The sequence below is a fragment of the Notolepis coatsorum genome (assembly GCF_963971535.1).
Source record: "Notolepis coatsorum genome assembly, chromosome: 8".
NCBI lineage: Eukaryota > Metazoa > Chordata > Actinopteri > Aulopiformes > Paralepididae > Notolepis > Notolepis coatsorum.
In genome coordinates, this window is record NC_140172.1 from 38,177,124 (window position 1) to 38,197,808 (window position 20,685).

At 42.6% G+C, this 20,685-nt stretch overlaps 1 protein-coding gene across 2 annotated transcripts; it reads left to right on the forward strand.

Annotated features, from left to right (window-relative positions):
• The first annotated feature begins 873 nt into the window (after positions 1 to 873).
• On the forward strand, positions 874 to 20,685 carry ublcp1 (ubiquitin-like domain containing CTD phosphatase 1). 2 transcript variants are annotated; one of them, XM_084319805.1, is made up of 11 exons: positions 874 to 1,003; positions 1,575 to 1,844; positions 2,315 to 2,406; positions 2,773 to 2,858; positions 5,396 to 5,511; positions 13,163 to 13,261; positions 13,846 to 13,883; positions 15,176 to 15,274; positions 16,206 to 16,322; positions 16,409 to 16,536; positions 18,489 to 20,685. In XM_084319805.1, exons 2-11 carry the CDS (start codon positions 1,691 to 1,693, stop codon positions 18,514 to 18,516), a joined length of 957 nt encoding a protein of 318 aa, XP_084175931.1. In that variant the 5' UTR covers positions 874 to 1,003; positions 1,575 to 1,690; the 3' UTR covers positions 18,517 to 20,685. The 2 variants fall into 2 exon arrangements, with proteins under 2 accessions (XP_084175931.1, XP_084175932.1); XM_084319806.1 differs by having other exon boundaries at positions 881 to 986.

Sequence of the window (20,685 nt, forward strand, 5' to 3'; positions counted from 1 at the left end):
ACGATTAATTGAAAATGGGGGACCCTGATGTAAACAAGACGAAAGTCTTTCTCTGGTCTGCATCCCCTTAACAATTGTATGTATTGAGCTGTACTGTACTGTACCCATTCTGCAATCTGTTAATAAAGTTTTCAACCAATCAATCAATTTCTACTGAACGCACAGAGAGGAAAATGATATCTCTTCTTGTCTGACTCTAGAAAAGACGGTAAGTGCATTTCCCACAATTTTGGCATGTTCCTTTAATATCTAAAATATTTGTCGTTCCATAATGAAGTAGCTATTTATGGGGTGAGACGTTGTGCTTATATTGACCAGCAGAGTAATCTGTTCATGATAATAAAGATTTCTAGGGGAGTTGTTAAACTACATACAACTACAATAAAAACATTTCTTTTTAACAAGGCATTTGCCTAAATTATTCTTTTACTTTTAATTTGACTTCTATTCATTTTTATTATTGTTATTTTATTTTTATGTTCTCCCATTTCATTGGTTGTTTTATTCATTTTAATTGTTTTTATTCATTTCACTTTTTATCTTTATCTCCTGTAGCACTTTGAGATTTTCACAAATATAAAGTGCGGTACAAATTGAATTTATTATTATTATTATTAACTACAAAAGGATAAATTCCACAGTTGTTACAGTAAGTATCGGTAATGATACAATTCCATTCAGATTATGAGTTCTTAAAGAATATTTAATCCATTCTATCAGGAAAGAAGCGTCGAGGGACAAAGGGTCAACAAAATGCCTCCTTGGCATTATTTCTTAGCATTGATTTGGAGACTGTAGTACAGTATTCTGTCTTCTTTCCCTCTCGTTCTGTGGTGACTATGGTAACGAGGCGTTCGTTCGACGTCACTACCGGCGGGATCTGGGAGGCAGGAAGAGCTGCATCATCTCGATTGAATGAAACTGGCCAGCAAACTCCATTTACTCAACTTTTGCAAGGAATCGAAGAGTTTGCCAAATATTGCTTGGTAACTAACTATATAAGGTGAGGATAGGATACCCACGCCGTATTATCTCACTGGCTATCGGAACCGCTTACCTAATGTTAGCTGCTAGTCAACGTTAGCCATCTCATGCTAAAAATAACAACAGAGAGCAGACGCGTGTCTTGTATGATTAAGGAGGCCTTTTGGCTCGTCAATCAGCCAGCCAGCCAAAGTCAAAACACAGTGATAGCCTACATTATTTCTATCAAGGGTTAAGCCCTTGGGGGTTGTTCTTATTTCCCTTGTAACACTCACTTTCATTTCCCGTGAGATAATACAGAGGCTTAACTTTGTGTGATGAGACTATAATAGCGTGCATCAATGTCACAACAAATACCGGCATAATTCATCTGATGGACGAATCCAGTCATTGCTGCTACAGTAGTGGCTATATTTGCGTTCCGTTTTGTTTTTGCATTGTGCCACGCTCGTTTAAATGTGCTATTGCATACCCTGTATTGAGCTTGTACTGTACCCATTCTGCAATCTGTTAATTTTAAAGTTTCCAATGCAGTTGCATATTTGCCCCTTCCATCAGGTAATTTCTTGTCTTGTCACTTGTTTCTCTAGGTCCAACGAATTGTGTGTGTGTGTGTGTGTGTATGTTTGCCAGCGCTTATGTGTGCACATACATAGTTTCACTTGCAGCCGAGTGTGTATGTGCGTGAGGACATCCACCAGGAGCCATGTCCGTATCCGTGATCATTAAGTGGGGTGGTCAGGAGTACTCCATCAGTTCTCTGTCTGAGGAGGACACAGTGATGGACCTCAAACAGTCTATCAAGACCTTAACTGGGGTGTTGCCTGAGAGACAGAAACTACTGGGACTGAAGGTCAAAGGTGAGCTGTCGAATGAAGCCTGGATTGGTGGATTTACAGTTGAAACAAAGAAATTTGCACTTAGCATTGGACCCTTATTTGAGCTTAAAAACCCTTCCTGTCTGCAACCGTTGTTTATTGATGTGCAATATAGCACCAGATTAGTTCGTGTACTATATGATTTTGAATATCATAATTGATGTGCATTATGCATACCCGTCTCATAAAATATGCCTCTATAATGATCTGTAGCTATCTGGAAGAGACGGAGTCAGTCCATTATAACCTTATCATGCCAAAAGGTTTCTGTTTTTTTTTATTTTTATTTTTTAAGAAAATCCACTTCCTGAATAGAATGGAAAGTGATTTGAGACTAACCCCGCCACCTGTGTCTTATGAATAATTACTGTATGAGGAACATGATCTGAGTTGTCCAGTTCAGCCAATCAACCTTTCCCTGCCCTCCTTCCCTCATCCACCCTTCCCTCCAGGGAAGCCAGCGGAGGATGAGGTGAAGCTGGGGTCTCTGAAGCTGAAGCCAAACACCAAGATCATGATGATGGGTACCAGAGAGGAAAGCCTGGTGGGTGGCTGACTGCCTGACTGACTGATTGACTGACTGACTGACTGACTGACTGCTTCTGGAGTGACCTGGATGATGGGTCGACTGACTGGTTACTGATTAGCTCTCTGACTAATTTAGTGGCTGGCTTGTTATCTGGCTGCCTGACTGACTGACAGCTAGGGTGTCAGAAATAATGGTACGTTAAGTGTGATTTTTAAATGGAGAGTTTGTCTGGCTGAGCATGAGCTATTATGGAATGCTGTTCCCTATGAGCTCTTCAACAGAAGATGCATTCTTACAAAAAAAAAATGAATTCAACCTTTATTTAATCTTGTTGGTTTAAGCTGTGTGCACTAACTGTATGGATGTTTTTGTTTTGTGAAGGAAGACGTGTTAGCCCCTCCCCCAGAGAACGATGATGTGGTGAACGATTTCGACATTGAAGAGGAGGTCATTGAAGTGGAAAACAGGTTAGATCTGTGTGCGCGCACGTTTGCGTGTTCATGTTGTCTAGGCTTGGGCGAATGGGCGATATTGAAATTTCCATAATGATGATATTGCTTTAAGAAAAACTATGATAAATGATATTAAGTGTCCCAAAAAAAGCTGAAAAGACGCACAAATACACTTTTATTTTGAGCGATTCTGACCGGAAGTGTTGTTGTTGTTGTCGTCGCTAGAGGAATACAGGCTGCTTGCTTGACACAGGCCTTTGTTACAATCTCTGGAAAGATTCAAGCTTTTTTTATTCCAACTTCTGATCAGAATTGCTAAAGCGGGCAGTGATGGACATATAGCTCTGCAAATGAAAGGGGCACTTCACAGAAAAACAATGCTGATTTATTTTGCACATAACCTCACACACATCCAAAAACTCTAAATAGTTTTGAAATGATAAGATAGCAGTCCCTATAAGACAAGGTATTGCTATTTCTACATAATTTCATGATTCTTTAAAGAAAAACTCCAACATTTTGGGAAATTAGCTTATTTGCCATCTACCCTGGAGTTAGACAAGAAGATCCATACCTTTTTCTTCTCTGTGCATGCAGTAGGAGTAGGAAGACATTGGGAACTAGGCTAATGGAGGAGGAACCTACTTCCAGTGACTGACGCTAAGCTAGGCTAACAGTGCACGTCTTCCTACTCCTACTGCATGCACAGTGAAGAAAAAGGTATGTATCTTAACACTCCAACATTTTGGGAACCCTGGAGTTAGACAAGAAGATGCATACCTTTTTCTTCTCTGTGCATGCAGTAGGAGTAGGAAGACGTTGGGAACTAGGCTAATGGAGGAACCTACTTCCAGTGACTGACGCTAAGCTAGGCTAACGGTGCGCGTCTTCCTACTACTGCATGCACAGAGAAGAAAAAAAGGTATGTATCTTCTTGTCTAACTCCAGGGTAGATTGCAAATAAGCTAATTTCCCAAAATCTTAGAGTTTTCCTTTAATTAACACAACAATTCAATGTCCCCAATGACATCACTGGTAGCCATATTCAAACAAATTTACTGTCGAACTGAATGAATCTATGCAAAACTGTTTAGAGTTTTAGGATGTATGTGAGATTATGTGCAAAATGAATCGGCATTGTTTTTCGGTATAGTGCCCCTTTAACACTTGACCACATGTCTGTGTCACTGGTCAGTGCATAGAACTCTGCGTACCAGACTGCTTTGTTTACATCTGAAACGACGTATCTACGGCTTGCTAAGTCATTTGGGAATCCAATGTGTTTACCATTTCCTTAAACTGGCTTTTTCAACTGTATGGACAGAAACAATTTCTTCTTAGGTGTGGCTGGGTAGCGTAGAGGTCTAAGCACTCGCCTACTACCGCAGAGACTCTGGGTTCGAATCCAGCTGTCAGCGGTACCTCCGGCTTGGTCACTCGTCCCCCTTGGATTAAAACCAAAGAATAGCCAAATAGGACATATTTGCATTATTTTTGCTAATGGGAGCTGACCTCTTTCCAAAGTTTTCTCCACTAAGTTAAGCTACACGGGGTAATGTTATGCACATGGTCAGAATGTTACTCGCATAATGTCATTTTTTTTTATTATAATTTTTTATCTACTTTTTCTCCCCATTTTTCTATTTTTCTCCCGTCCTCAATTTCGCATTGTCCAATTCTACCCTCCCCTGTCTCGAACGCTGTTAGGCCATGCCTCCCACAAGCCGGCTGCAATGTGGACAAAGCCTTGCATCACGTGTACTCGAGGAGGCAGCCGTCGCATCTTTTCACCTGAACAGCGCGATCTCTCAGCGGCGAGTGTCTGCGTGGGAGGGACACGCCGCCTTTGTCGCTTCCCGATTCTACTGCGCAGGCGCACCAACCGACCTGTAGGAGTCGCTGTCCACAACGTCTGATCCCCACCCACCAGCTTCCCACCCCCTAATACTGCCAATTGTATTAGTATGAACGACCAGCCAAGCTGGTAGCAACGCAGAGAGCTGGGCTCGAACCCAGCATCTCCTGCGTTGGTTGCGAGCGCCTTGCCCACTGCGCCACCTAGCCGCCCTTACTTTTTCTTTTTGATAGGCTACAACAATGTGGTGAAGCATAGAGAAAGCAAGAGAGAAAATGTAAAAGAGGGACTGACTATTAGCAAGATTAACAGGCGTTGCATCATTTACATTCACATTTACATTTAGTCATTTAGCTGCCGCTTTTATCCAAAGCGATTTACAAGTTCTGTATGACAAGTCATCAGGAAGGGCACAACTCTATCAGCTAAGTAACAATGTTCATCAAAGTGTTTAGTCCTACAGTGTAGGTTAGTATATTAGGACAAGTGCATGACAGGTTAGTTAGGGTTAGATATATATATATATTTTTTTTCAGATAATTGATCATTTAATATTGTTCTGTTATCAGGGACACGTGAGGGCCATTATCGTGACCATCGCCCAAGCCTAGTGTGTTCTACATCTGTAGAGAAGATAACTAAAATCCACAGAGCAGAGGACTGAGGTGTAACAGTTATGTGTGCTTTATATCTCCAGAGAGGAGAACCTGGCTAAAATAGCTCGCAGAGTGAAGGACTACAAGGTGGAGGAGCTCCACCCGCCCAGAGAGGGCAAGAGGCTTCTAGTGCTGGATGTGGATTACACACTGTTTGGTGAGTTCCCGGATACTGTGCCAGGCAGACACTCTGACCTGACTGCTGCTGTGACCTCACTGTCACCCTTCTCCTGAACTATGAATCACTAAAGACACATTTTACCTGCTGCGTGCTGTGACCCATTGTCACCTCTATTTTATATTGTAAACACTGTGAATCGGAACGTCACAGGCTGTCGCGGTAACCGCATCACCGCAATCTCGCGGTGTGTCAAGGATGCACTGCAGAACAGACAACCGCATCAACCGCGGTAAAAAAAAAAAGTGGGCGTCATAATTTTTAACTCTGTTCATTTAACACTTTCAGTGCCGGCCATTAACGTTGATTAATGTCCTTGGATGCCAGCATCCACTTCAATGATAGCGTTAAAAATGCATAATCTATGTCTTAAATTATGGCTATGTGTCTAATCTGGCCGTCGCTTATCAATGACTTGTTTGCAGTCAACATTGTCGAAACGGATTGTTTTTTAATCGGTTAATTTCCGTTTTATACCATTTTGAAAAATGCTAGTTTTTTTAAGTTTCAGGAAAATATAAAGATTCTGTGATAATCGCCCTTTACTGGAATATTCTGGAATACACAAAAGTTGTAATTTTTCGACCTATTTATGAATAGTTTTCAAATAAACGCTAGATTAGCCGCCGGGGGGATTTTGACTTCCGCCCGAACATTCTGGAACGTTTGTGATGATGTCATGGCAGAACATTCTAGAACCTTAGTTCTGCCCGATCATTCTGGAACGTTCGTGATGATGTCATACTAGTATTGTATCTTGTAGTTGTGCTGATGAATATTAAAGGAGTTACCTTCGACTTCAGGACATCGCCTCAGACTCCCGTCTCTCAGCACTACAATGTGTACTTATGCACGCTAGAGAAGCGAGCTGAAAAATCTATTCTCATTTCCTGATCAGCACACACATGGGGCACACGTTGATATCTCTGTGAAAAAAGTTCTGATTATCCTAAGACTGGTAAAATAGATTCCTTACCTCAGATCAGATGTTCTCCAAAAAGATTATTCCAATTCCTGATCGCCATTCCAAATATCGATCGCGTTTATTGATCCAACGCTGGGTACTGGAAATATGTATTCCACGCTGTTCTGATGGTCCACAATGAATCCGATCCTCTCGGATGACTTGCCTGAGAAGTAAAATGAGGAAGCTGGATTCCCCCCCCCCCCCCATGTGTTTCATGCAATCCATTCCAAAGGGGTGCAGTACAACAGGGAGAGACGATCAGGGGTGGTATTTTCCCAATGGAGCTCAGAGAGAGTTTGCAGCAGGGTTCGAAATTAACGGGGGCTTGGGGCAAAAATGCCCTCGAAAATCAGTTAAGGGGGGCAAGAAAAGCCCCAGACAGTTTACTAATTATATATATAATTATATATATGCTCTACAGTGCGAGCATTTCCCTCGTATTTGCCCCTAATAATATGTGTGTGTGCGAACCGGAAAAATAATTTACTCGCAGTGTGCGAGACGAGTGAATATTACAAAACAGCTCCGCTGTTAATAGTTCAGAAACTGGACTGAAATTCAGTTTTTGGGTGGAACGTTTGTTGCAAGGAGGGAGAGAGGCGGGGACCGCTGCGTGTTACAGGTACTTGAGAGGTGCGAACGTAGACAGAGTGCTCTGCTTTCATCAAGCATGCATAGTGTAACATTAAGTTACACTGCTATCTTAACGTTAGCAAACTAAGCATCTGCATAGCGCGACCTGTGTAACGTTAAGTAACTTGTGTTCCGCGGGGAAAGACCGTTCCATTTGTAACACAACTTCAAAGAATAACATCCAAATCCGATCCCGATGCGCATTTCCTTCATTCCACAGCGCTGAGCGTGCAACGTATTTCATACTCTTGCCAGACCTATACTCAAACGTTCCAGTGCTGTCTTCGGGATTATTTTAATCCAAATGTCCATTCAAAACTTCTATTATGAAATAATTCTGGGATGTCTGACTATTTCCCTATGCATTGGTGCGAGTTCAGCTGACAGTCCATAAAGTCCATGACATAAGTTCATGAGATGCTCTGTTCTTTTGTTGTGTTTGAGGTGGATGTTGTTGAGTGTGTGGGGTTTTTCATGTATCAATTTGAAACAAGCCTCTTGACTGTTGGAATTAGGGATGTTAAAAATAGCTAATAATATTATTACACCACTTCCCAGTATATTGCTAGCCAATGTACAATCAATAGACAATAAACTGGATGACATCCGAGCAAGGATTCAATATCAAAGAGACGTTAGGGACTGCAATGTCCTTTGCTTCACCGAAACTTGGCTAACACCGGAGGTTCCAGATCACGCGATTCAACCAACGGATCATTTCTTTATCCATAGGAAGGATCGGACACAATCAGAGTCCGGTAAACAACGTGGTGGAGGTATTGCCTTCATGTTTAACAAAAATTGGAGTGATCCAACGAATGTGAAGGAATTATCCAACTACTGCTCCCCAGAACTGGAATATATAACCATCAAGTGTCGTCCTTTCTTCCTCCCGAGGGAGTTAACGGCGATCGTCCTGGTCGGAGTGTATATTCCACCGCAAGCCAACAACAACGCCGCGCTCTCCAGACTCCACGACGAGGTAAATAATATACAAGCGACGAACGTTAACGCCGCCATTTTAGTACTGGGAGATTTCAATAGCGCCAATCTGAGAAAGGTATTGCCTGATTTCTACCAGCATGTGACTTGCAACACCAGAGGCGGTAACATCCTAGATCACTGTTACACGCAATTTAAAGGTGGCTACAAGGCTCATTCTGATAGTGGCTTTGGCAAGTCAGATCACGCATCCATTTTCCTTACACCAAAGTACAGACAAAGAATTAAAAGTACTCCCGTAGTCTCGCGAGAGGTGCAGAAATGGGATGTGACGTCAGAGGACACGATCCGGTCAGTGTTCCACAACACAGACTGGATTGTATTCCGCGACACAGATAACATTAATGCCTACACGGAGACAGTGCTGGACTATGTCTGTACTAGGGTGAAAGAAACAATCCCCACTACCAAAATGAAAGTTTACCCAAATCAAAAACCCTGGGTAGACAAATCCGTCCGTGAAGCTCTGAGAGAGCGCACCAAAGCATACAATGACGGCCTAGTGGCAGGCAACATGAATGACCACAAGGTGGCGCAACACAACGTAAGGAGGACAGTGTCGGAGGCCAAACGGCGCTACAGGGATAAAATTGAACTCCAGTTTGAACAAGCTGACTCTAGAGCTATGTGGCAGGGGCTCAAAACGATGACAGACTACAAAGGCGCCTCCCTCAAACTGAACAATGACATCTCCTTAGCAAACGACCTCAATACCTTCTATGCGAGGTTTGATGCTGGTAATAACAACACCAGCTCACAAGCCTCGGCAATGGGGGGGGGGGGGTCGGCTGCTGATGGAGGCGCAGTGTTCAGGGTAACAGAGCATGAGGTGAGGCGGACCTTTAAAAAAGTGAATATCAGGAAGGCAGCAGGTCCGGACGGCATCCCCGGCCGCGTCCTAAAAGTCTGTGCCGACCAACTGGCCCCAGTATTCACTGACATATTTAACCTGTCCTTAGAACAGGCTGTCATCCCCACCTGCCTGAAGAAGTCCACTATTATCCCTGTACCCAAAAAATCCAAGCCTGCTTGCCTCAACGACTACCGCCCTGTAGCTCTCACCTCCATAGCCATGAAGTGCTTTGAGAAGCTAGTAAAGGGCTACATCTGCTCCTCCCTCCCCATCAACATGGACCCCCTGCAATTTGCATACCGCCCCAACAGGTCCACGGAGGACGCCATATCCCATGTGCTGCACACAGCAGCATCACACCTGGACAAGAGGCAGGGGAACTATGTGAGAATGCTATTCATCGACTACAGCTCGGCATTCAATACCATAGTCCCCTCCATACTCATAGCCAAGCTCAGGGACCTGGGCTTGGGCTATGACCTCTGCCAGTGGGTCTTGGACTTCCTGACTGGCAGACCCCAGGTGGTGAGAGCAGGCAACTGCACCTCCTCATCCATCACCCTCAACATAGGGGCCCCCCAGGGCTGTGTTCTGAGTCCCCTCCTCTACTCCCTGTACACACACGACTGTGTGGCTCAGCGGAGTAGCAATACAATCATCAAATTTGCTGACGACACAGTGGTGGTGGGCCTGATCTCTGCCAACGACGAGAGGGCCTACCTGGAAGAGGTCAAGGTCCTGGCGGGATGGTGCCAGGAAAACAGCCTCTCCCTGAACGTCAGCAAAACAAAAGAGATGATTGTGGACTTCAGGAGGTCGGGGGTCAAGGACTACAGCCCCCTCAGCATCGACGGGGCACCGGTTGAGAGAGTCAACAGCTTCAAGTACCTCGGAGCCCACATATCCGAGGACTTGAAATGGACCATACACATTAACAGTGTGGTGAAGAAGGCACGACAACGCCTCTACTTCCTCAGGCGCCTAAGGAAGTTCCAAGTCAGCCAGAAGATCCTTAAGAACTTCTACTCATGTACAATAGAGAGCATCTTGACCGGCAACATCACCTCCTGGTTTGGGAATAGCACTGCAAAAGACCAAAGCAGACTACAAAGAGTGACACGTTCAGCCGAACGCACAATTGGAGGGGGGCTCCCCACTCTCCAGAACATTTACAACAAGCGTTGCAAGGGGAAGGCTAAGAGAATTATTAAGGACTCGAGCCACCCGAACAACTGCCTCTTTGAACTGCTGCCGTCAGGCAAGCGACACAGGAGTCTCAAGGCGAGCACAGAAAGACTCAGAAGTAGCTTCTATCCCCAGGCCATCAGGCTGCTAAACGAACAATGAATGAACACTACACAACAACAACCACCAAACACACATAGCACACACATCCACACGCACACACTCACTTTAAACAAACACACTGTAGCACCCACTACACACACTTTATAGCACACACCCACTTTAAACAAACACACTGTAGCACCCACTCCCCACACTTTATATTTATGGATGAAGGATTGCACTACAACTCGTACACCTTACTGTAAATTGTACCTAAAATTGTACCTCATCCCACTTCTGCTTTGCACTAGATAGTACTGTACATTAGTACACTGCATAGTATTGTGTATTGTATATTATATGGTAACTCAGAACATTGTACATATGTCTATACCGAACAACTGTGACCTCATTCTTCTTCTAAATTCATGCTATATTATGTTATTATGTTATTTGATACTATCTTGTCTAGCACAGTCTCTGGAGCGTAACAGTAAGAAGCATTTTGTATGAAAGTATTCTGTACTTCTGTATGACAACTATTAAAGAACTTGAACTTGAACTTGAGCTGGTGACTGAAACTGTGATTATTGGATTAAGCCACCAGATTACAAAAACATTTGTCAGGTCAGGATATTGTTTTACAGATGTGATTTCAAGATTTCCTAAACATAAAATGTTGACATGATGTATTTTATATTAATTAATGTAATTCACAATATATTTCAAAATACATTTCTAATGACTCTGCACCCCACAGTGCCCCTCCCTGCCTACCCCCAAACAATTTACACATGAAACTATACAGTGACAATGGAAATACCTGTTTTCGTTCTTGTTTCTCATGTCAAAGCGGTCAAGCTACTTTGGATACAAGCTGACTGAAGTCAACTGAAATATATTCCACTTTGTACCCAAAGTAAATTTCTGTGAGCTTAAGTCAGCCTGTACAGACAGGAACTTGACCCCATTGAATTTATATTGTTTTTTTGGCTAACTAGCCAGAGCTACAATGAGAAACTGTGGGATTTGTGCCAAGAAAGGACTCTAATTGTACCTAAATTGCACCTCGTCCCATTTCTCCATTTCTGCCTTGCACTATATAGTATTGTATATGAGTACACTGCACAGTATTGTATATTGTATGGTAACTACGTCTATTCTGCATCGAACATTGTACATATGTCTAAACTGAACACTGTGACCTCATTTTTTTTTACTTCTAATTTTACTATGTTATTTTATTTCATACTTATCTTGTCTTGCACAGTCTCTGGAGCGCAACAGTAAGAAGCATTTTGTATAAAAGTATTCTGTACTTCTGTATGACAACTATTAAAGAAACTTGAAACTCAATATTAGACATTCATTGATCCAGAGGCAACCGGCTATTCGTCTGCTATTTGTAGATATATCAAGACAACAACACAACTTGCCCTCAGGGACAATCATATTTAATCTATTTAGATAAGAGTATGTATGTATTATTTACAGATAATTGAAGGTACCTCAAAACATGAAACCAAGCCATGTCACACATCGCGTGTGTGTGTGTGTTACTTGAACAATTTTCACTGTGCTCCTAAATTTCTTTGTGTGCTCCTAAATTTGTATTTAGATTTTATTTATTAACATTTTATTTAGGAGCACATGTGCTCCTTGGGAAAAAGGTTAGCGTAGAGCCCTATATATGGAGACATTAACATTACGTTATCAAACATAGGGACGAAGACTGTAAAAAAAAGTGTCAACAATGTTTTATAATCTTTGTTAATTTTCATCATAAAAATTCTGTGCCCCCGAAATAAAAAAAAGACCCCGAAAATCAATTAAGGGGGGCAAAAAAATCCCTTGAAAAAAAATGTTAATTTCTAACCCTGGTTTGCAGCACTAACGTGAGACAAGATTGATGAAATATGAATTCAAATCGCTAATAAATAAAAAAAGCGAGATTTATCGTCGCTGGCACTCAACGGTCGGCATGAACTAACGTGTTTTCTTTGAGATATCGACATCGGTAAATATCGGTATCGGCCAGAACAGCAAAAGTTCAAGTTCAAGTTTCTTTATTAGTTGTCATACAGAAGTACAGAATACTTTTATACAAAATGCTTTTTTCTGTTTCGCTCCAGAGACTGTGCTAGGCAAAAATAGATAATAAAATAAGTATAAAATAGAAGTCAAGTACGTAGACAAAAATGTTCAGTATATACATATATACAATGCTCTATGTAAAGTAGAGTAACTGAGTACCATACAATATACTATACAGTGCAAAGCAGAAGTGGGATGGGGACAGGGTACAATTTAGGTACAATATAATTTACAGTAAGGTGTAATGAGGTATGGGTTGTAGTGCAAATTCTTTACCAATAAATATAAAGTGTGCTTAGGTGTACTAAAGTGGTTAAAGTGGGTGTTGCAGTGAGTTGTATGTTTAAAATGAGTGTGTGCGTGTGGATGTGTGTGCTGTGAGTGCATTTGATGGTTGTTACATAGTGTTATTGTTCGTTGAGCATCCTGATGGCTTGGGGATAGAAGCTTCTTCTGAGTCTCTCTGTGCTTGCCATGAGACTCCGGTATCGCTTGCCTGACCGCAGCAGTTCAAAGAGGCAGTTGTTTGGGTGGCTGGAGTCTTTGATAATTCTCTTAGCCTTGCCCATGCACCGCTTGTTGTATTAATATCGGTTATCGTATCGGCCACAATCTTCACATCGGTGCATCACTAATCGTTATTCCTGATTGCTTTTCATATTATTTTACGCTGTGGGAGGGAGTATAGAGAAGGCTGTACTTGTTACATAATGGCTCTTGAAGATGCTCAAAGAGAAACATATGTATATATTTATCGGTCAATAAATGAATGTCTACATTATGCGTGTGTTCAGATCACAAGTCGTGTGCAGAGACGGGTCAGGAGTTGATGCGGCCATTCCTCCATGATTTCCTGACCTCAGCCTACGAGGACTATGACATCGTCATCTGGTGTACGTACCATACAGTGAACCCCATGCTTCACCACTTGTGGCTATATTATTATTATTATTATTATATAAAAAAAAATGTATCTACTTTTTCTCCTTTTTAAATTGTTCTCTCATCCCAATTCCACTGTGCCAATTCTTCCCTCCCCTGTCTTGAACATTGCTCGCATATGCCCCCCACTGGCCGGTTGTAGGGTGGATAGAAGCCTTGCATCATGTGTCCCCTCCGATACACGAGGAGGCAGCCTGTCACATCTTTTCACCTGCCAGCGCGGACTCTCATTGGCGAGGTGTAACGTGTGGGAGGCTCACACTACCCCCGCCATTTCCTGTCTCTACTGTGCAGGCGTCCCCACCCGACCTGTAGGAGTCGCTGTCCACAACGTCCAGATTACCACCCATTGACTTCCACCCGCTAACTCTGCCAATTGAGTTAGTATGACGGCTGGCCCAAGCCGGAGGCAACGCCGACAGCCGGAGTCGAACCCGTGTCTCTTGCGTTGGTGACGAGCACAATGTCCGCTGCGCCACCCAGCCGCCTATATTATATAATTATATTTCTTACTTGTTTTTCTCGCTCCTTCTAGCTGCCACGAGTATGAAGTGGATCGATGCCAAAATGAAAGTAAGGATTCTAGATGTCTTATATTCTTTGTTTTGATCATAGTAAAATCAAGTAACAGCATTGTAATAATCAAGCAACCTTTATATATGTCTGAGCAGTAATTGGTCGATACCAGAGGGTGGCACCCATTTAGACCTAAAACGCCTGCTAATAATGCATTATATAGGCTGCATATTAGGGCTGACCTTCGATTTCTTTTTGGAATTCGAAGCTTCGGGGCCGAGATTCGATTTTAATTCGAAGCTTCGAAATAAAAATAAAAATAAAATAATATATATATATTTTTTTTATTTCTTTTTTTTATGTTGTGAGAAGAACTTGTACAGCACTTTGTTCAAATTTAAACCTTTTTAAATCTTAGACAAACAAAACACTTTGCTTTCATGAAATATTGTAAGCCATCATTTGAGGCTTTATAAAAGCAGCACAATGAACACAAATCTGTCGGTGCCGAGTCCGACCTCATCTTAAATAACAAACGGCATTGCTTGTTGTAATTAACAAAGAGAGGCAGAGTTGATTTAGCAAAAAATAAAAAATCATATATATATTTTTTTATAATCGATTTTTTTTTTCCATATTCGAATCCCATGCCCATCGAACGAAGCTTCGAAGTATTTAAGACAGCCCTACTCCATATACACACAAATGTGTTTCCCGGTTTCAATGGGTTAATCAACACTGTCTGTTTAACCACGTAGGTACATAGTGGAGCACTCATTTGTAGGGTTGACCCCTATTAGTCGATTAGTCGACTAATCGGTCGAAAGGAGCCGTAGTCGACTGGCCAACCTCTTAGTCGAATATATATAAAAAATATATATATATTTATAAAAGAAAATTAATTTTAAATTTTTTTATCATTTTTTCCAAAAGAGAGGAGGCCTAGAAGCGTGGCTAACGCTAATGGCACGCATACCAGAGGCTAACTGCCTACGAAAACAGGCACAGAGGCACTGAAAGAGGATTTCCCCCATCTAATGAACACACTAGACTAGACAAATATCAAGATGTATCCATCAGTGGACCAATTGCATGCTTTTGCAGAGGACAAGAAGCCTTCAGTCGACTCCTTCAGACATTAAGCACCCCCCACAGCCCAAATGGAATGATACAAATTTAAAATTAAAACTAAAAACATTTATTTAAAATATTATACTTATTTTTTTTTATTTTTTTTTGTCGACCAATAGTCGACTAACGGCAAATTTTGGCCAATCATAGTCGACCATCCAAATCCTTAGTCGGGGACAGCCCTACTAATTTGTGTGTGTGTGTCTGTCTGTGTGTAGGAACTGGGAGTGACTGACAACCCTAACTACAAGATCACATTCATGTTGGACAGTGCTGCCATGATCACAGTACATACTCCTAAGAGAGGGGTGGTGGAGGTTAGTACATACTACACACGCACACACACACACACACACACACACACACACACACACACACACACACACACTAAGGCTGAGCCCGAACGTTCGTTCGTTAAGCTGACATTCGGACTTTAATTAATGGGTTCGAACGTTCGGTGAAAAAAAATAAAGCAGGCGCAACGACGGTGAGGCGATGTGAAGCGGCGCGTCCCCCGAGTCGCTCGGCTCAACCAGTATGGTCTCTGCCGGGCTGTTGCTGGATACTCAACGAGAGCTCTAGTCTCAACCAATGCAATAGAACAATTTTGATTGAATGACAGGCGATTCTGCCAATTACGTCACACCGCTTGCACCCGCCTCTGCTGTTACCACCAATCGGCAAGCGTTTATTATTTTTTTACTTCCGGCAATGCCGCCTGCTTGCGAGAAGCATTAACGTAGCGTTAGCTCCCCGCCGAGGAAGTAAAAGTCGTAACAAGGTTTCCATAGGTGAACCTGCGGAAGGATCATTAATGAATACCAGCCTTTTTCGGCCCGAGAGCGAGTAAAAACAGGGTTCGGGCTCAGCCTTAACACACACACACACACACACACACACACACACACACACACACACACACACACACACACACACACACACACACACACACACACACACACACACAGTACAGACTCCTAAGAGAGGGGTGGTTGAGGTTAGTACATACTACACACACACACACACACAAACACAGTACAGACTCCTAAGAGAGGGGTGGTGGATGTTAGTACACACACACACACACACACACACACACACACACACACACAGTACAGACTCCTAAGAGAGGGGTGGTGGAGGTTAGTACATACTACACACATACACACACAGTACAGACTCCTAAGAGAGGGGTGGTGGAGGTTAGTACATACTGACCACTGATTGTCTGTGTGTGTGTCTCTCCAGGTGAAGCCACTGGGTGTGGTTTGGGGTAAATATGAGGAGTTTTACAGCAGGAAGAACACTATTATGTTTGACGACATCGGAAGAAACTTCCTAATGAACCCACAGAACGGATTGAAGGTAAGCAATCATCATCATCATGATCATCATCATTATCATCATCCGTCACTAGTTAATGCTTAACCATGTGTGTGTGTGTGTGTTAGATCCGTCCCTTCATGAAGGCTCACCTGAACAGGGAGAAGGACAGGGAGCTTTATAAACTGGCCCAGTACCTGAAGGAGATCTCCAAGCTGGAGGACTTCACTGGACTCAACCACAAACACTGGGAGAGGTAGGTACACACTAACCTTGCACGACAGCCGGCTTCATGAGATCACACGGAAATCCAACTTGTCAGACTTTCAAGTTATACACCTGTGCCTGAACCACAGTGGTTCAGACCAATCGGCGTCCTTTAAGTGCCAGCCCAATGTCCAAACAGTTTCAAAGAACAACTTCCCAGATGGTTCTGTGTAAAAGACCATCTGGCAGGTCAGGTTAGGCACACACTGGACTTGACTACGAACACTGGGAGAGGTAGGCACACGCATGCTGCTCGGGTTCCACATTCACGTTTGCAGTGCTTGAAAAAAAGATACCAGATCCTGCCCACTGTCTTAAGCTCGTAACTAGAACTTTCTTTATTGAATAGATGACATTTGGGTCCACAAGGATCTTCCCTCTCTTTGTCCTCACTAAGTGCTGTCTCTCCAATGCACCAGCTCTTCAAGATGTGTATTTACAGTAAGTGTGCATAGAATAGAATAGAATAGAAATCCTTTAATAATCCAGAGGGAAATTCGGCACTACAGATCGCTCACATTGAACAACAATAAACATTTAGGTAGTCAATAGGACTAAGATAAGAATCAGAATATAATAATATTAAAAATAAGAATAAAATAGAATATTGATTATACTTCTCAACATTGACGATGTAAAAATCAAAGATGTTTCATATTGCAATAAAATCAAATAATATGATTTTATTGTCGGTCTATACAGATGAAGCACAGTAGAGCGCCACCCTTGCCGCCATCAGCAACACGGTAGCCAGGCAGTTGCCGGGTATCAAAGGAAAACTCCAACATTTTGGGAAATTAGCCTATTTGCCATCTACCCTGGAGTTAGACAAGAAGATACATACCTTTTTCTTCTCTGTGCATGCAGTAGGAGTAGGAAGACGTTGGGAACTAGGCTAATGGAGGAACCTACTTCCAGTGACTGACGCTAAGCTAGGCTAACGGTGCACGTCTTCCTACTCCTACTGCATGCACAGAGAAGAAAAAGGTATGTATCTTAACACTCCAACATTTTGGGAACCCTGGAGTTAGACAAGAAGATACATACCTTTTTCTTCTCTGTGCATGCAGTAGGAATAGGAAGACGTTGGGAACTAGGCTAATGGAGGAACCTACTTCCAGTGACTGACGCTAGGCTAACGGTGCGCGTCTTCCTACTCCTACTGCATGCACAGAGAAGAAAAAAGGTATGTATCTTCTTGTCTAACTCCAGGGTAGATGGCAAATAATTTCCCAAAATGTTGGAGTTTTCCTTTAACAATACTCAACCAGTAGGGGTGCTCGGGTTACACCAGGTTACACCCACATCCATTTGACTTTTCGTCTCTCCCGACTTTCTTTCACGCAAGTTGCATCATCACAGCTGATCAGAGAAAGAAAAATACTATCCTCGTCCTCGACTTTAGTTAGCCTAATCAATGCGATCAATGGATTCACATGAACAATAAATAGTAAGACTGTTGAACACATTATGAGAGGGACAGCCCTGATGATCAATGGATTCAACTGATCAACGGATATCTTTTGACAGCATCAGTTGATGTTGGCCCACAATGCATGTAAAATGTATATAAATATTTTTCATTGTGTCCTATGGCTTTCGAGAGCTATTTCTGAATGCGGTGTGGCTATCCTATCAACACTGCAATTCAGGAACACAACATCACAGCATTCTGTCAGGCATCGAGAAATTACATTCAAATCAACCGAGTCAGTGCCGACGGTAGAAAGGTTGACAGATTTGTGTGCTCCATCTATATGCTACCTGTACACACACGCACACACACACACACACACGCACACACACGCACACACACACACACACACACACACACACACACACACACACACACACACAATGGAGTGAATTTAACATGATATCAACATGTTAAATTAACAATTGGTGCTAAAATAAAACATGTTTGTGTGTTTGTGTATGTAGGTATTTGTCTAAGAAGCAGAACCATTGAGGGTTGGCCACTGTGAAGAAATCCACCCTGGGCAAGGAGCAGTGCTGGACACTACAGCCCCATTGTGTACACACACACACACACACACACACACACACACACACACACACACACACACGCACATGCAGCTACTCAAATCCTTTCATTCCTATAGCTGTGCACACACACATACACTAGTTCTCGCACGGCACTACAGCTCTGAGACTCCGCCCTCTTCATTCACCTGCATGTTCTCTTAACGTCTCCGTGGGCTTTAGGGGCGTGTCCAATTTTACCAGTGGCAAGGTACACTGAAATCTGCATACCCAGCTCAGCCAATCGAGACGAGGCCAGCCAAATTGGGTGACCACAGTGCCTCCGTGAGCACGGCGAGTGGCCCAGAGGTGGGGAGCCCGGTCGGACCCTGGCGTCGGCGGTGGCCCGCGGACTATAAGAACCTCGCTTGTTGTTTATGTGTAAGATACCCTGCCGGCTGACGCCATGTCGGTCAGCTAGCCTTCCTGGGGTCCACACATCACACGCTGTATGCTCATAGAAAAGGGAAGAAAAAGAAAGATAATAAAGATGGGGGAAAAAAGACTAAGCCTAAAGGCTTTTAACTCTGTCATCTGTTTACAACAAATACATCTGTGGGTTCTTTTCGAATGAAAATTGGTTATTTCATTGATGAATAGTGAGGGGTTAATTATTACAATTTGAAATTCAGTTAGTTTATTTCAAGGGAGTTAGTTCTCAGACAGGATTGCATAATCTGTCTGTTATGCACATTTTCTTTGGTGTTGTAATCATGTACGACATTATTAAAAAAAGAAAACACAATTGAACAAGAACTGTTTTTTTTACGTGTGAAAAAGTTAACTGAAAAAAGTTCTGGAGTGTATGTGTGACGGAGCATCAACTGTCGATTTGCTCAATCCTATCAAGTTAAGTCATTTAGCGTTGTTGGCTTGCTGTATGGGTTTACCAGACACAGATCCACTTTTAGCAGATAAAACACATAAAATGTGTTACATTTTGTCTTGAGCTGAAAACTATACTCTTTAGTCTTGGTTATGTTTAGAACTAACTTGTTTTTTCTTAACCCATTCGTACACCTTGTGCAGCTCTCTTTTAGAAGAAATGGTTAACCTGTGTTGTCGCAGTGAAAGGGTTAACCGTTTGGTAGTGTGGCAGTGAAAGGGTTAACTGCAGTAGGCAGGCTTAGGCCTTGTACAGAAAAAAATTCATTTCGTTTTCATTTAAAAAAAGGTTTCCGTAAAAAACGAAATCGTTTCAAGAAATAAGTGCGTGCCACAAATTTACAAAATAAATGTCTTTCCTGTTTTAGACGCCGCTCTATATTTATTTTGAAAACCCCCGACATTATACCAAGACCAGTGACAGCCTGGACTTGCTTCTTCTTGTTGGCATGCAGCAAGGAGATGAGTCATCTGGTTCCGCCCCCTAAGCCCATAGAACGTGTTAAAAGGACAAAGCTTGTGGGAACTAGAATGATGGTTAAATCAAATCAAATGTATTTGTAAGGCCCGACAACACACGTTAATGTCCCCATGGGCCGGACACGTCTTCTTTAAACAAGTCAAGAAGAAACATAACAATAAGTCAAGAACAAAACAGGAACACCATAAGGTCCAACAAATTTAAAATAAATGCAAATAAATGAATGAATGCAAGAATGGTTAGCCTTGTAACCCTGGTTCTATGAGCACCGCAGAGTCCTCTTGACATTGTTGCTCTGCTACACCTGGCACGCTGAAGTGCAAGAAATACGTGCACCGCCAAGGATGGCGCCTTAGACACATTGCCCTTTTGTACTTATCCTGATTGACTGAGTTGTGCTATGCATATTTCAGTATGCCTTGCCTCTAATACTATTTGCCTTTCCTCTTAAGCCCATCAGATAACTCTGTTCGTCCTCAAAGAGCTGGACTTACAATGCTAACTTTGTCTCTGCCCCACGCACGCACACACACACACTTTCACTTATGTCTCGATGAGATAGCAGAGTGGCACATGTTCACAAATATTGATTGAACATTCCTAGGCCATGGAAATAACTCATTGGATTTCTTAATTTGGGTGGTGGTCCCCTTTAATGCAGGTTAGATGTGGATATGATCAGGGGCGGACCTTCCTACAGGCGATATAGGCGGTCGCCTAGAGCGCCAC

Excerpts from the sequence above, each read along its gene's own strand:
- ublcp1 (XM_084319805.1), top strand. The coding sequence starts at position 1,691 with ATGTCCGTATCCGTGATCATTAAGTGGGGTGGTCAGGAGTACTCCATC. Across the intron at positions 1,845-2,314 it reads ACTGGGACTGAAGGTCAAAG|GGAAGCCAGCGGAGGATGAG; the intron begins GTGAGCTGTCGA and ends CCTTCCCTCCAG. Across the intron at positions 5,512-13,162 it reads TGTGGATTACACACTGTTTG|ATCACAAGTCGTGTGCAGAG; the intron begins GTGAGTTCCCGG and ends GCGTGTGTTCAG.